This window comes from Ammodytes marinus (genome assembly GCF_949987685.1).
Source record: "Ammodytes marinus genome assembly, chromosome: 21".
Classification (NCBI taxonomy): domain Eukaryota; kingdom Metazoa; phylum Chordata; class Actinopteri; order Uranoscopiformes; family Ammodytidae; genus Ammodytes; species Ammodytes marinus.
The window spans coordinates 15,841,512-15,858,126 of NC_137225.1; the positions used below are offsets into that span (position 1 = coordinate 15,841,512).

Genomic DNA, 16,615 nt, shown 5'->3' on the forward strand with positions numbered 1-16,615 from the left:
GTATAATTTTATATAAAAACGTCTTCAATCAACAACAAAAAAAATTGTCCATGGTGTTAAGCCAGAATTGCAATTAGCTGAAAAGAGTTTCTACTAATGTATAATAAAAAACTCAATACCAAAAGCATTGAGCTGATTCTCTATGTCTGTTGTTAGACATCACTGGGACTCCTATGAACCAATGTTGAAAGTCTTTAACAAGAGACAACTTCTGTTAATGAGGGAGGGGGGGGGGGGGGGTTACATCTTGGTGAGGCGCAGGGTGTTGAGGCGGACCCCCAGAATAGTGGACCCTGCTGCATACTTGATCTCTCTGAGGACCCCAATCCACTTCTTCTCTTTCTCATCATACCTGAGGAGGAAACAGGCTTTGGTCATGAATAAGGTAAAACTAACTCACAACCACTGAAGAGATCAAAAATCCAGCTGGGCAGTATAGTGGAGTGGTTAACTGCTTATTTTCGTCAGAATCTTTCAGTTGATGATACAAGCGTGAAAATTGGCATGAGCAGTCTCCATGGGTCAGTTGACAAGAAAATTGTCTGAGACATTTGAAATTGTGAATTTGAACATTTCTCATATAAATGTATTGGGTTTTTTCATTAAATATTTTATTTTTTTCATTTCATTGTCTCGGACAGTTTTCTTGTCAAGTGAACCATGGAGACTACTCATGCCAATGTTCACGCTTGTATCACAAATTGAAAGATTGTGCTCCACTAGTACACACTATGGGATTTTGAATGGATGCCAATATCCACATTTTGTTGGCTAAATTAACATCACAGAGAATGTGGTAAATAAAAGTTCTACCAGAACTATTTCTGAAGTACTGAACATGAGACTTGTTTTCTATCAACATGTGTTCCAACCTGACAATAGTTGTCTTTATTTATTATAGATATCACTTCTAATTGTGTTTAAGAATAATGTACAAGGAGCACTATGGATGAAAGAATATGTGAAATGAAAAGAACTGTGAATGTTATTGTGTGACCGACCTCCAAATGTCGTTCATCTCTCTGGGAATGAACTCCTCGCTGTCCTCCAAAGGCATCATGGCAAAACCTCCAACGGTGTATAGATTGCCGCCCGACGATACCAGGTTCAGAGAGCTACGCTCCTGGGGAAACTCTACAAAGTCTGACCACCTAAACATGTAAACACACACACACACACACAAACCGTTCAGTATACACTTCAAAAGGGCCTCAAGTGACTCAATTGGGAAATAATCCCTGAATTCAAAGAACTCACGTGTTGGTAGCGATGTCGTACACCTCCAGAGTGTCCGTCAGCCCGGTGTCTGTAACTCCTCCCGCCACATATATTCTGTCCTTATGAACGGTGGCTCCAAGTAAAGAACGGGCAACTTTCATGGGCGCAAGCTCCTTATATTCAAATGTCTTGGCGTCAAATGCGCACATCTTCTTCATACAGCTCCTTTTTCACAAGACAGAGAAAGAGAATCCTTTGTTGAGAAAACCGTTCATGTTACACAGAGATGGATATGTAAAGTTGTGATTGCACTTAATACTCACTTGCTGTCTCCCTTTCCTCCAATCACATAAACAATGTCATTGTGGGATATGGTTGCATGTGCATAGACTGGGTAAGGAAGTGGCTCTGATTCACCCCATTTGAAAAAGCTGCAAATGACAAACCATATGAGAGGTGTTAATATATTAGGAGAACAGCAGTCCTGCAATGCCTGTTTGGGACGTGCCAGTGAATCCCCTTGGATTGTAATGCATGTTTAATCCCTTTATAGCTGGATGAACTTGTACTCACTGTCTGTCATAGATCAGAACCGAGTCTAGAATTTCCTCCTGCTCCTTCAGTTCCCTGCCTCCCATCACAAAGATGGAGTTCTCAGCCTCAGCCAGCCCAAACAGAAAGCGGGGGGACGGGATGGGAAGCATTCCCAGCCAATCAGCACTGGCCGGGTCATACTGAGGTTAAAGGGAGTCAAACAATTGGTAATGGGTTACATTATAACACATGAGGTAAAGGCTACATAAGATCCACACAATCAAGTATTTGCTGGTGTTCTGTTGTAGCCTGTTCCAGTTCTCCATTGAATCTATATGACATTTAAATTGACTAAAATAATGAAACTTCAAACTCCATGATTTGTACAGCTGCACCTTTTTTTCAAACAGATTATTCTAAATGTCTTTAATGTGCAATATTTTATCCAAGACTCATGAGACTAAAGTTGGGTTTGAAAAGAAGTATGGCTGCACAGGAACAGACCTTTTACTGTTTGACAAACCCGCATTTTTTAAAATACAAATATTGAGCATCATTCTTTCTTTATCCTTGGCAGAGGAATGTGCTGCAGCACGTCAAAAAAGGAAATAATAACTCAGAATAGGCTGAGCTGAAATGAGTTTCTGTCACTGCCAATATGTCAACCTTCTCTTGACTCTTGCCCTACCTGCAGGAAATAAGAGCACAGTGGATCCTCTTTGTTCTGTTCATCAATGTATAATCCTCCTGCCACAAAGATCTGGTTCTCCTTGGTGACGAGGCTGGCGTGGTTCTTGGGGACCTGTGTGGAGATTGACGCAGCATAGCAGTCGTTCCCTGTCGGATCATAGGCCACGGCGCCTGTGTCATTCACCATCAGTATCAAGTTCTTGACAAACATGCCGAATCGCAGGTTGTCATTGAGAATGCCTGGGAGAAGAGCCTCTTCTTCCTCGCTCTCCTCAGTCTCTCCATCTTTCTCTGCTCCTCCGTCCTCCTTCTTGAGTTTTTTAACCTCTGGCATTATCCCTGCGTGAGCATCCCTAACCAGCTGGAGCATCTTTTGCAACTCAGGATTTGAAGAGATCAATTTGTGTTTCTCCACCTTCTCATCCAGGTAAGCCTCTTTGACCAGACGCAAACGAACGCAGTCCAGCAAACCCGGCAGCTCTTTCTCCCTGCCCTCTGTGTCCCGTGACACCCACTTCATCAAGGCCTCGAACACAGTCTCCTCTGACTCCACGTTCAGACTGTCGTTTGTTAAGATGGCCGCCAGCTCACTGGGGAGCAGCTGCATGAAGTCCTCGTCTCTGGAGATGAGCTGGAAGCGCTCGCAGGCGTAGTTTCGAGCGGACACGGCCAGCCGGGGACAGTCCAGCATCAGGCCCAGCCTGAAGACAGCCAGGCAGTTGCTGAGGCTCAGGCGCTTCTGTAGGAAAGACACACACACGGTGAAAATGGAAGGGATCTGGTACATGTTTGCTACAGCGAAGATGTCCTGAACATTCTGCTCTGTCACGTTGATTTTGGAGGTGTACAAGTACTTGAGGATCAGGCCCATGACCCCGGGCTCCACATCCTCCAAGACAATCTCTTTCTTTTTCTCCTCGTCCAGGTCGGATAAAAAGATGGCGCGGAAGTAAGAGCTGCAGGCACAAAGGACCAGCCGGTGGCACGGGAACTCCTTGTCTTTGATCTTCAGCACACAGTCCACCAGCTTGTCCTCCTCCAGCAGGTCGTACAGCCCGTCCTGGAGCAAAGTCTGCTGGTACAACCTGGGCTCGTCCACGGGGTTTATCGGCGCAGCCATGGCTTACTTTGCTGTGTGTTGTTTGAAGAGCCTTTCGACTCTTCTATACAGCAGAGCAGTTTTAGTTTCTAGCTTGGAAAGAGGATTCAGTCAGAGGCACACACATGCAATCTATGGCTGAACCCCAGGACAGCCCACTCCCTCAGCTGTCCCGACCCTTCAACTGAGCTCCAACTGGTAGGTTATTTATAGTCTGGCTACCTCGGTGTGGAGCTATGGGGCTTCTAACCCTGGAACATGCAAGGAAATATCCATGCCTTCAATCCCAACCCCAACCCCTTACCAGTCCCCAGGAACATCCGCCCACTCTCAGACAGCTGACACTTTGCCCCATTGGAAATATGTGTCTATCCTGAGTCATGTGGGGATCTGGTGTGGATGAGGCTGCCCCCTGGGGTCCATATGACTCACTTTAGCAGAAGTGTCACTCTTTCAATGTGTTATATTTCTAAATTTTTAGGTTTATAAATGAAATTTTGAAACTTTTTTGTTGTTTCCCCCCTGTTTTGGGGCCATAAGAAAGGATTATTTAATCACTGGTTAAATTTCAAGCTGTCATTCTCCACTGCTTTTGATATGTGGTGAAATTGCATAATTCAAAAGGTGATTATACAATGACCTTCACAGAGAAGTCTCACTAGCCTACCGAAAACAAAGACACAATTTACTTCTGTCTCAGTCATGTTTTGTTAAGCAAAATGCAAGTAGTGTCCTGTAGGACCATGTGGGTTTGGCACATTTTGGTGTATGACACTTGAATTAAAAATACCTTCTTATAGATTAACGTCCTCAGTAGAAACAAATGGGTTCCACAGACAAGTAGGGAACGTGTTGAGAGACCAACTGTTTTGGTATTTTCATGATGATTAGCTGGCAATGACAAATACACATAATGAAACCAGCCGTATCCTTTAAATTTGTATATATTTAATATAGTGATATATGGTCTTTGCATAAGGTAGGCTACTAGCAGAATTGTGGAAAATTCTATGATTACATTAATGGATCCAAAAAAATCTGAGTATTGGTGAAAACAAATATATGTGCTCTAATGTGCTTCATAGACTGTCAGTAGTCATTCTTTTATTTATTTTATCACACTGGTCAGGTCCAGTGACTTCACCACAGGTGTGACCAGAGTGGTTCCAATGGACAGGGGTTAAAAGTCTTTCCAGTGTGGAGGCCAGTAAACAGGAATTAAACGGCTCACTGCTGATGTAAAGCTACAGAAATACATCACAGACTCAACGCTGACTCATGGACTGTAAAAAGATCCCTTGTCTCATTCATATTCAAACAGGTCCATCAGAGAGAAAACATAACGCTTTGAACCCATTTCACAGTTTATTTCTTGCATTAATGACAATTTTTCGGAAAAATGAAATTGTGTTTCCTCTAGAGTGTTGTTACACAGGTTAACAATCATTTCTGTTATTCATTTTCAGTGGCTAGCGTACATGACTGTATTATTGGAGGATTTCATAAAGCAACCCTTTTAGGTATAAACACGTTGAAATGATGGTGAACTTATTTACAGTTAATGCAGATGTTTTTTCACGCCTGTATCCGTTCACAACTCATATCTCAAACTCCATCAGGCGATAATACTGTTTGCTGAATACGTCCTTCACTATTAGTCATAAAGTGAACATTGAAAATCTACTCCGCTTTTTGCTTGCTTGGGTCTACGACTGGCTGAGCAGCAGCGGGTGCGGTTGTGGGTGCGGGTGTGGCGACTGACGGGCTGGTGGAAACAGTGGGAGGGGGGGCGGGAGGAAGAGGATCGGGATCATCGATAAGGGCCTGCCTCCTCTCTCTCTCCTTGATCACTTGAATCAGGCAATAAGTCACAAACATGACGATGATGGTGGTTATAGGGAAGCCTGGGAAAGTGAGAAAAACAGCAACATCATTGTTAATAGAGTTGTTCAAGAAAAAAATCTAGCTTTCTTCAAAACTGAGCAACAAGGTGATTACCTTTAAGAAGCAGCCGTTTGGCGACCATCTTGGCAAAGTCCAAACTTTTCAGAGCCAGGATGTTGTACAGCACGATGCTCCAGAAGTTGAAAGTATTAAAGAAGCCTCTGATTCGGCGCGACATCGCTTCTGACATTGACATCTGTAATGAAAACATCATTAATATAAAAAACAATCCGTCTGTGTCACGGTCTCCTGACTGATATCAAAGGTTATTTCCAGCGCTGACGAACCTCGAGAGAAGCAAAAGGCTCCATGGTGAAGAGCTTGGCGGTCCACAGCTCAAAGTTGAGGCCGAAGCAGTTAAAGAAAGCCCAGAGCAGCACCACCTCGCAGGGGCCCAGCCAGATGATGGTGACGCCGAAGGTGCACAGTGTAGCCACCAGCTCCTCCACCACTTTGTCGTGTTTCCCACCCAGATAATCGTACACGTACCTGCACAGATCACAACATAGCATCAGTATCTTCAATGTAGGACTTTGACTTCATTTATTGATCTTTCTGAGACACTCACTTGCACAGCCAATCGTTAATTCCTCTGTCGAAATGACTACGGAAGGAGAAAAGGAGAGTTTAGTGTACTTTAGTTTTTCACAGATTTAACCTTGAGTATAATCTCCAATTGTGATCAAGCTGTGTTAATCTCGACGCACGTTTCGGAGAACACGTAGAGCATAGTGATGCATTTCGGTGGCTTTGGAGGGTCCAGATGATCCAGTTTTGAGACCGTGTTGATAACTCCAAACATGACAGCGGCTTTCACCCAGTCATACACCAGGTTAAAGTACGCTAGGCCCACTGGAAACAATGCAATCACGTAAGTTATGCAGACCATGTATTGCCACACAGAAAGAACAAATAACAGGGAGTAAACCTGTCAAAAAAAGATAACATGCCACAGCATCAAATCTAAGTATTTAAATGTAGATTCATTTGGTGGAAGGAGCACGGACCTAGAGCCCAGTCCGAGAGGTTCTTCAGCAGCTTCATGTCGGTGGGGATGGTGAGGATGTACATGAAATGGAAGAGGACGTCCACCACAAGGATGACTCCCAGGTGAATCAGGCCCTGCAGACTGATGTTCCAAATCTCCCACTCCTTCCTGGTCAGGTCTGACTTGTTGGCCTGCAGGGGGCAGCAGACACACGTCACAAAGACAGACACATCCACAGTGCTATGCTACAGCACTCCCCAAGCATTGTCTCTTACAGGGATTCCCAGTGGTCAACAAAACTGTCAAATTACAGGATGATATGTTGGTTTTTAGGTGTTCCTGTAATAGTTCTCTCTTCTTTTTTTTCTGTAAATAACAGGATGAATTTAACCTGTTCAGGCTTAGTATACTATTTAAGTAAATCAAGGTCATAACCCATAGACATATGCAAACACTGACCATGACTCACAAGCAGACATTGCTCTATTTTAAGGGATAACAAAGCCAAAGAGGTTTGGAACACCTGCTCTATGAATAAAACAGCATCCAGGGCAATAAATGAGCAAGGCCAAGCAATGGATTACTGGGAATAACAATAATAATAAAAACCTAATTTAACTTACTTGAACATAATACTTATCGAAGGTCATGATAGGACCAAAATAGAAGAAGGGGAGGTAGAAGTTGTACTTGAGCAGCTCCAGGATGTTGTAGTTTCCGTCTTTCCTCTCGCAGTTCTCCAGAGCAAAGCTCATACAGCGCATTATAGTGAACCCGCAACCTCCGTAGAACAGAACATGACGCAGCTCAAAGTCCCCCTCCACAAAACCAGACTACATGGGGTCGGGAAAAATTAAGAATTAAATTAGGGTTTTTTTTATACTTTGAAAAAAAACAAATATCTTCTCTTCTTATTCTACGATCCTTACTTTTGTAATGTCATTTATGTCACATAGCCGCTGTTTACCTGCCAGGACACGAAGGGTTCACACTTGACTGTAGCGAGGGTGCAAAGACCCGCGACGAAGCAAAGCCAGCGGATTTTCACTAAGGAGATGCTGTAGAGCAGGATACAGTGGGACAGGATGAGGGTGACGTAGGTCCAGCCCATGCTGGTCCACACGGCCAGAATCCCGTACACCATGTACACCAAGGACCTGTACTGTGGGAGAGAAATCAAGTGTCACTGCAGGAACGAGACACACCTCCAGGGAGCCAAGCTACGAGGCCACATTTTAAAATGAAAGCGCTGTGTCTTCTAAGTGTAAATTACTGCACACTGCTGCACTTAACATAGGTTCACATAGGAACACTTTTTTAATCTGACATACTGATGGATTAGTTATCATAAAAACAGTTACACAGCAACAGATTTAGGAGCTCCTCCATCCCCACAGCCATTCAATTCAGGGTAAGGCAGAAGGTAATTTGCATAATGTTATTTATTTATCTAGTTAATGTACTGCCATCATAAAATGGTGGTGATGTTGTTGTTATTGTTGTTTTTGATGGCCAAGTTCAATGTATTTCAGGTGTTTTTTGTTGGAATGTTTCTTGTCTCGTTTATCTGTGTTTCTATGCTTTCTCCCTGCGAAACCTTTTGCTCTTCGGGGACAAATCAAATTTGAAGTTGAAGATGCTCAAAAATCTACCCTTATGGACAGCGTTTCACCATGAGACTGCTGACACAAGACACGTGGTCCACAGTCCACTGACCAATTAACATTAATGATCTCTCTAAATATGGAGCTACACTTCTATTTGTCCTCGCTTTCACTCTTCATCTACAGTCATCAAACCCCCTGAACCTCACTCAAGTCTTTTTTTCTCTGTCCACCTGGTCCCATTCATCATCTGCTGCACAGCTAACAATATATAAAAAGCTGCTGTGCACTGTTGCTAAAATATATAGCTACAATGGCGGAATTCAAATGACACCAAGTTATTCAAGATAACACAACACAGCGAGGGATGAACACGACTGTATCTTTCACCTCAAGTGTTTTTTGCCCAGATCATTAACTACGTTTGTCTCCCTGCAATCAGTCAATGAATGAATGAGTCAGCAGATGCACCTGTGGAGCCAGCATGGAGCAGATCTTGGCGAACAGCACGTGGCCAGAGAGAGCAAACAGGATGTGTGCTCTGAAGGTGGAGAACCACATCAGCCACTCAAAGTCGGCAGTATCCTGTAGGGAAGCAAAAGGTCAAAAAAATCATATATTTGATATATATTCTTATTTTTTCCATTTAAAAATGTTTAATTGCATTGCTTGTTCTGTCCTTGTTTTATGTTTACATTTTGAATATGTGATTATGCTTCATATATGTAAAAAAAGAAATGTCTAAACTTCAAAAATAAAGTTATTAAAGAAGAAAAATGACACGCATCTGTGTGTCAATGTAACACATCGCGACGGAAGCATGAACGTTGCCTCACCATTTTCCTCCCAAAGTAGTACCATCCTGGTTGCACGCTGCCCTTGAACGTCTTCCGGTTTGCACTGGCTGGAAAATAGGAAAGGAGGGAAAAAAATCTCTGAATAAAAACAAAAATATACAAAGAAAAACACAGCAGGTCACATAAACTTAACGTGACAAAACCTCACATCAGCACGCATATGTTTGCCCTTTACGTCATTTTATGTATGATTATTTTTGCCTTTATTACATTGTTCTTGTTGTTGAATACAGATGTGAAACATTTGTTGCAAGAGACAGTGAGACCCACAGTATGCAGAGCCAACAGAGGACCTATTTTCTTCCACGGCTCTGTGATATTAATACTGACACATGATCTCCTGTGCGTGGTCTGCATAGCTCCGACTCATCACCCTCACACAGTGACACTGCCCCAATGTGTGTACACCACATTGTGCTGCACTGTATGCGACTTCACAGAAGTTATAACTCCCACTTCAACATCAAGGTTCACAGTCAGGCCTCAATTTGTAAAAGTAACTCATAAATAGTTGAATTTGGACAGCCTTTTTAATATGATTTTGGAAAAGCAAGAATTACAGACACAGATAATCGGTACATTTTTTCATTAAAGTTTGCATTGCTACTTACAAGAATTGAGCAATACATGGCTGACAAGGAGGATATCAGCTGATTTTAGATCAGTTCTATTAGCATCAGAATGTACGGTATGAAACCCACTCACTACCCCCTATATATTAGAAAACCAATGGTTTACTCTATTGTGTACTGCATTGTCAAACTACTTTTTTGTGTGTTCCATAAGCCTTTTTCACAGAGGATATTTTGAGATTTCATAGTTACAGTAAACGTTATTAATATAATTGATTAAATTAAATAAATAAATGGCTGAATTCCATTTAGCTGCTCCAGTTTAAAGGTCCTGGTATTGTTCATGGTGACTCATTGAATAGAATAGAGTGACTGATATTGCTGTTAGTGACACCAGTGCTTTTGCTGCAAGTCAAAATGTCTGCAGGAAAAAACAGGCCTATTGCACATTCATGTTCTGCTGATTGTCCACTCGATTAACAACTAATCGTTTCAGCTCTACTTGGTTAACTGACCTTTCCGTGACGCTATTTTTGTTGCACCTGTTAGGGAGAGACAAGTTACAGATGTATCATCTTTATTAAATGAATGTTAACTAGTAGGCTGCTATGTGGAGTTCGGTGACGTAGTTCTGCCCAAATTCAACCCGAGAAGAGGTCAAAAACAGCCAGAATCATCTGGGTGGGTTTGCAAAACACAAAATCTAACTGAAGATTTTTTGAAAAAGTTGGTTGTTTATTTGCATAATATTTGAGGATTTTGTGTGTGTGTGTGTGTGTGTGTGTGTGTGTGTGTGTGTGTGTGTGTGTGTGTGTGTGTGTGTGTGTGTGTGTGTGTGTGTGTGTGTGTGTGTGTGTGTGGAGGGAGGGGGAGGGGGGGGTGCTCTCTCATACTCACTACTGGAAACCTCAAAGATCCAGCTTGTCGCCCAGAACAAGGCCAGACACAGCACCGTGTTGTAGAAATAGATTTCATATTTCGGAAGTGCAGATTTGATCCCCATGGTGACACAGACAGAAGGAGCTCAGCAGGCCCCTAAACACACACACACACAACGCCACACCAGTCAACAATTCATCTGTACAACTTTAAAAAACAGGTTTCACTTGTGAAATCTTATCCCACGGTCCATCTCCTCCTCTCTCACCCTGAAGGGGTGACACATTATCAACACACTGCAGAGTGCTCTTCAATAGCAGCTAAGAGCCAGAGAGTAAAAACCTGATAGCAACAATGCCACTTCAATAATTGTATGAGAGACATGTATCCCAACTGTAACTAAAAATAGACTTCTCAAGCCGTCAATCACTGGCCCACATGTACAATAATACTGTACGTGCCCTGGCATATCATTGGAGGATGAGAGACACTTTGAAGTATACTTAAAAGAGTTTATCTGATGACTGCAAGTAGACAAGATCATACATTATGATGCATATAATACATACTGCAAATAAAGACACTGGACCTTGTAGCAATTGGTGGAAGAAGTATATCAAATGTAAAAGTAGTACTCATTATGCAGAAGGGGCCCGGTCGGTCACTGTTGCATTGTCATATCATTGGATTATTTTATTTATGTATTAGCATGTATGCAGTACTTTTACACTGGGGCTATAAGCTATAACAATGCATCACATTTTATGATCTTAACTTATCATTGATATTTTGTTTGTAGAAGGTACCTACATCTGAGGACTATATTTGCACTAGGATTGGTAGCAACATTGCATAAAATTGATGATTCATCCAAATTCTACTTGAGTAAATGCACTTAGGTAAATTAAATGTTACACTTGTGCTTCATACTATACATTGGGATGGTATATGCCATACAATGTTGCTGTATTTTTTATTTTAGATGTTTCTACTGTAGGCTAATATAAAAAGCTGTTGTCTGTACCTTTTTACCTTTAGGAGATGTCAGTCATCAGTGCCACACAGAGCAATGCAACATCTCGTGGTTCAGTGATCGATTCTGTTTGGAACTCTTTTTTTATCTGCCTTATTGATTACTTGCTTGTGATCATCGTCCGAAAAGAAGAAAAGTGTATTTCAAATTGATCAAAGTTTCCACTGATGGGACATGGAGACACCAACGAGGTAGGCCTACAGCTGCGTGCTATTTTTAAACCAATCAAATTATTTTTCCAGTTCATCACTTGGTCGTTGGTCAAAACAAAAAAAACAGCATTGTATTAATTTGTAACGCAGGGTTCACATAAAAAAAAAATGCCTATACGTTAAAACTCTGTCCGTGTTTTCACTGGACAAAGTCAAAATGCCACCCCCGGTCACTTCAGTTTGTCCTCCGCAGCACCTGTTGTGATACTGACCTTGAACGCAGCAGCTGCAGGACCCCCGAAGATAGTTGCCACACAAAAAGCACCTTTATGGTTTGTTCAAAGAAGGAAAAAACGGATAATGTCTAAATAAAAAATAATACATGTAAGAAAAAGTAAAGTGTTGCATCTGCGGTGCGTACACAGAGCGCACGGTGGGCTGCGGGTCCCTCTGACTCCCAGAGAGAGGGAGCTGCCATCGGTTAAAGGTGGCATGTATTTATAATTTGACCACTGACAACAGAGGGGGGCGGAACGCAAGGACGGCTAAATCAATGTAACCGACTGTAAGCCAAACAACAATATGATTCTTACCCTTTGATCTTACCCAACCAGCTTCTTCCGTGAATGATGCTGCAGTGTAATGTTAAAACCCTATTCCTGCATCTACTGGTTACAGAAGATATGCTATATGCAGTCTGTCTTCATTAGGCAAAGCAAGCGTATTTATATAGCTCTATTCAGAAACAATGCAATAGGCCTAAAGTGCTTTACAAGGTGCACCAAAAGTATACCAGAGATCAAAACCAACCAAGCATCAGTTAAACACATACAATCTAGGTATTTCTTGATAATAATTACGAGCCAGAGACAGGTCTGTGATCAGGGTAAGTTAAGTGTACCAAAGGCGTGGGCTAACATGTTCTGTGGTTGGGACACAACTGGAGTTACTAGATAGAGTAGTTGTGTGCTTTGAGTAACCGGTTTGGTGCTTCTTGTTTCTTAGCAGATTCACCACTCGCTTTTCTTTTTACCTATCAAGGCAGGAAATCGAGGAAGCTGTCATCATCATGCTATTCCTTAGAAAGAGTCCTGAGTGCCATTAACCTTACACTCAGGAGCCAGCACATATTAATGAGGGACTTCTGCATTTTTAACACACCTTTATCAAACTGGGGAGTAGTTGTAAGAGAGAAATACGAAATTATTGTATATATAAAACTGTATTAAACCACTGCAAATGTAAAAGAGCACATATGCTTAGTCTTTATTTTGACTGGGTTTTTTTCAAATTAAAAGACTCCCCTGTCTCTTTTCCTCTTGTTGCTATTTTCCATTTTCCTGGTTGCCAAATCTGTTTTGGGAGGGTCTAAGCCTGTTGCAATTTTGAGCTGCAGCCAAACGTCCATGCCTCACATGCTTCGATGAACAGTGAGACAAACAACATGCAGTGCCTTCCAGTGGGATGCAATGGTATCGTTGCAGCTGGAAAAATAAACAAAGCAACCCTCCCCCCAAAGAAATTGCAGGACATGTGAACACAAATGTACAGTATATATATATATATATATATAAATCCTTTTATTTGAAATGGAAAACCAACCCATACAGTATTAACATACACCCAGCTGCATCTGTGTTTTCTGCTTTAACAGTGTCAGTTCTATATACCCAGGGGAGTAAGTTGCTCAGGTTACAGTTATACAGCTTGTGGTAGAAAAGGCCACAGAGGACTGTGATAGCCCTTTCCTCCAGTCTATGTATGTGTCACGTTCAAACCTACATCACACCATCATAAATAATACCTGCTGAATATAAATGGCTTTTTCCTCTGTGTAAAAATATTATATTCAAAAAGACTAATATGCTAACTGTTTAAAAAAAAATTACAATATGTTATATTTATTGATAACATGCTCCCAATTGGATTACTCCTTCTTGACAGTCTCTTGTCCTTCGAAGATGGGGTACTTCTTCTCCACCTCTGCCCAGGTCAAAGTGCCATTAGCCAAGTCTCCAACCATCGCCGGCAACTCTGTGACCTGTGATATGAATTTGTATATTAAGAGCAGAGAAATCTCCAAATGTGGTTTTTACTTAAAGCAGCAGTTGTCGCATTAGTGTGTACCTCGACCCTGATCTGCCTCATACAGTCTCGGTCTCTCAGCGTGGCTGTGTGAGGCGTCTTGTTCACTGTGTCAAAGTCGATGGTGATGCCGAACGCCACTCCGATCTCATCCGACCGGGCGTAGCGCCTCCCGATGGATCCTGAAGAGTCGTCCACTTTGTGAGACACACCGTTTTTGGTCATTGCCTCAGCTTAAGGGAGAAAGAAGACGACAAACATGTATAGAAAAAAGATATTATCATTAATAACAATATACAAACACTTAACAAATAATATTTGAACATTTTAAGAAATATCTTTAAATATTGCTTGTTGCAAGTTATCTGAGAAGATTGATATCACACTAGATATTTGTAAAATAAATGCTAAAGCTAGAAAGACACTTAGCTTAGAATGAAAACTTTCAGAGAAATGACAGTGTGTCTTTTTTAAATTTGAGTTTTTTACAGACTATAAAAACATTTTTTTAAGGTGCTTTAACTCACAATTAACATACATCATTATGTTCCCAATAAATGTTTAAACACATTCTTTAAATTAAATAGCACCCTGTCTGAAAGTTAGAATCACACTCACACAACTGTTGGACAAATGGCACAAACTCCTGGTTACTGCTCAGGGGTAGGATGGCACATTTGTATGGAGCCACAGTGGGCGGAAAGCTGAAATACTGGACAAGAAAATAAGTACTTTTCAGTTAAAAAAAAAATCACAGTAAATTTTTTTTTTAAAAACAAGCATATGATTCTCAAACGGGTTTCATTTTGTTTCTTTTTGAGTCCCACTCACTGTCCTCTGTTCATCTCCCGGCCGGACAAGGAACGAATGCTCAAAGATGGAGTACATGATTCGACCGATGCCAAAGGACGGCTCGATTACATTGGGAACAATCTCCTCCACTGTGGGAAAATACAGACACTTGTTTTCCCACATTTAACCAGTCAGTCATTCAGTACAGCCCAGGGCCAGGTGTGCTGTGGCTTCTTACCATGCAGAGTCTTCTGGATCCTCTTCACGCTGACCATGTCTTTGGTCAGTTTGAATGTCTTTCCTGCTGTTTCGAAGCTGAACTCCCTACATATATAAACATCACTTAAATCAACTTGTAATATAAACAAACAAACAAAAACATTCATAAATAAACCTAATGGATGTTTTCTTCATTGGCGCATCACTGCAGACGGAACAAATTACCCTTTTTCACCGAGGATCTTCTCCTGATCAGTGATGTAACATTCGTCACAGAGAGCCAGGAACTCCAGAACCAGCTTGGCGTCTTTCTTGTAGGTGGTTCCAATGGTTCCCTTATTTGGCTCAAACTGGATAACGTTTACCACTTTGTGTGAAGAAGTTAAGGGGTAAAACCAGAGGATTCCAGCATTTGTACTGATATTTCTTCAGCCAATGGAATGAAATCAAGCTCAATTAGCTGAATAAGAGAGATATAAATGAATAGCATGTGAGATTTGCATTATGCATTCCAAAGGTCATGGAAGAATCTTGTGCTCTGATATTAAGAAAGTATATACTTAAAATATGTATGATAATGTAAAATAAATGTTGCAACAGGAAAAGCCTTTGTCACCAATCAAACTGCAAATGTTAAGACACAAACTTAGAAACTATTCACAAGCAAGAATGTATGGCGTAAAGAAAAATACTGTAAATAGTAATGAAAATTAATTTTTGGGGGGTTTACACTTCATAACACACTTATGCAAGTTAAATATTTGAAAGCCTGATTGGTATTCGAATCAGTTGCAGGGGCAGAAATTAAAGACATATTTACAAAAAAGAAGAAGTGTGTCAAAATCTGCTTGCTATGCTTCTGCACAGTGAAAGTCAAACATTTAAAACGGAGTGACAATAAGAATGTTGCAGTGAAGTTGGACATTTCAAAGATCCAGATTTTAACGTTGCTGACTTTGGGGCGACTCCTACTGGTTCTATCAGAGAAGACACCTTTGCATTGCTGCCATAACATGCCCAGACATAAAGTGTTTTTGTAGCATGCATTTTATACATTTTGAAATATGACATTTCAGTCTAAGCAAAACTACATAACTCAAGCAATGTTCAGAAATGACATGATAGCTGTGTGGTTGTTGCAATATAGAAGGATATGGGTTCTTTCAGGGGCTTCTCAGCCACCAGTGGGACCCTGGTGGCTCTGGAGTGACAGGAGAGGTCATAGCAGGAGCGGTCAGCACAGCCCACAATCTCAATCCAGCCCTGAGGGAGAGAGAAACAATTCACATTCCAAAACGTCTGGGTCTACATGTGCAAATGTGTAGAAAGAAAGAAAGAAAGAAAGAAAGAAAGAAAGAAAGAAAGAAAGAAAGAAAGAAAGAAAGAAAGAAAGAAAGAAAGAAAGAAAGAAAGAAAGGAAAAAGTGTTACATAGGAGGTTTTGGACTCTGCGTCCCAGCAGTCACAGGCGTAGTGAGCCATCTCGTTCTCCATGTGCTGACGGAAGCGCACTTTCTCTTTGGACAGGCCCACTTTGATCAGGTAGAGGTAGATCCTCCCAATGAAGTAACCCAACACCGAATTGTTGATCACTCCCTGCGGCAGACACACAAAGATTTGACCGATGTTATTGTGAGGGTCGTCCATCTAACACTGAATAGACCAAACAATCTAAACACTAAAGAGCATGTTTTCTTTCATCTAATATATAATTGATTTTTAATATAATGCTAATTATCAATCTGATTGCTAACTTTTAAAAACTTTATTTATTATAGTTTACGTAATTAACACATTCCCTGTTAAGACTATATTATTACATATATGCATGCATGCATACATAAATAATAAAACCTTATAGAAAATAAATTTAAGTTATTTCTTTTTATATTTTTTACATAGGGCATGTTTTCAGCAGTAAGAATAAACATGTTTGCAATCTATATTATT

At 41.1% G+C, this 16,615-nt stretch overlaps 3 protein-coding genes across 4 annotated transcripts in view; all 3 read right to left on the minus strand.

The window, feature by feature from the left end:
- LOC307267920 (glycine--tRNA ligase-like) overlaps positions 1-16,615 on the minus strand; it is a 53,125-nt gene that overhangs the window by 33,168 nt on the left and 3,342 nt on the right. The window contains exons 10-17 of one of the 2 annotated variants that reach the window (XR_013845425.1): positions 16,097-16,261; positions 15,821-15,929; positions 14,892-15,036; positions 14,686-14,771; positions 14,487-14,596; positions 14,274-14,367; positions 13,698-13,888; positions 13,192-13,611 (exon numbers count right to left, since the gene is read on the minus strand). Coding sequence is in view for 1 of the 2 variants with exons in the window: in XM_080050399.1 (XP_079906525.1) it covers positions 13,498-13,611; positions 13,698-13,888; positions 14,274-14,367; positions 14,487-14,596; positions 14,686-14,771; positions 14,892-15,036; positions 15,821-15,929; positions 16,097-16,261 (1,014 nt within the window). In the remaining variant the exon portion in view is untranslated. Of the gene's footprint in view, positions 1-13,141; positions 13,612-13,697; positions 13,889-14,273; positions 14,368-14,486; positions 14,597-14,685; positions 14,772-14,891; positions 15,037-15,820; positions 15,930-16,096; positions 16,262-16,615 lie in introns of those variants that run through there. The other variant, XM_080050399.1, reaches the window with a different exon arrangement.
- Positions 241-3,577, minus strand: klhl40b (kelch-like family member 40b; the record flags this gene model as incomplete). Its single annotated transcript, XM_080049764.1, has 6 exons — positions 2,441-3,577; positions 1,792-1,952; positions 1,542-1,649; positions 1,258-1,443; positions 1,002-1,151; positions 241-352 (listed from the first exon to the last, which is right to left on the minus strand). The coding sequence occupies exons 1-6, from the start codon at positions 3,560-3,562 to the stop codon at positions 241-243; spliced, it is 1,839 nt and encodes a 612-aa protein (XP_079905890.1). The 5' UTR covers positions 3,563-3,577.
- Positions 4,981-11,950, minus strand: hhatlb (hedgehog acyltransferase like, b). The gene is made up of 12 exons (XM_080050414.1): positions 11,843-11,950; positions 10,404-10,541; positions 8,914-8,981; positions 8,549-8,662; positions 7,441-7,635; positions 7,097-7,306; positions 6,493-6,664; positions 6,193-6,337; positions 6,054-6,089; positions 5,773-5,974; positions 5,540-5,681; positions 4,981-5,445 (listed from the first exon to the last, which is right to left on the minus strand). Exons 2-12 carry the CDS (start codon positions 10,507-10,509, stop codon positions 5,222-5,224), a joined length of 1,614 nt encoding a protein of 537 aa, XP_079906540.1. The 5' UTR covers positions 10,510-10,541; positions 11,843-11,950; the 3' UTR covers positions 4,981-5,221.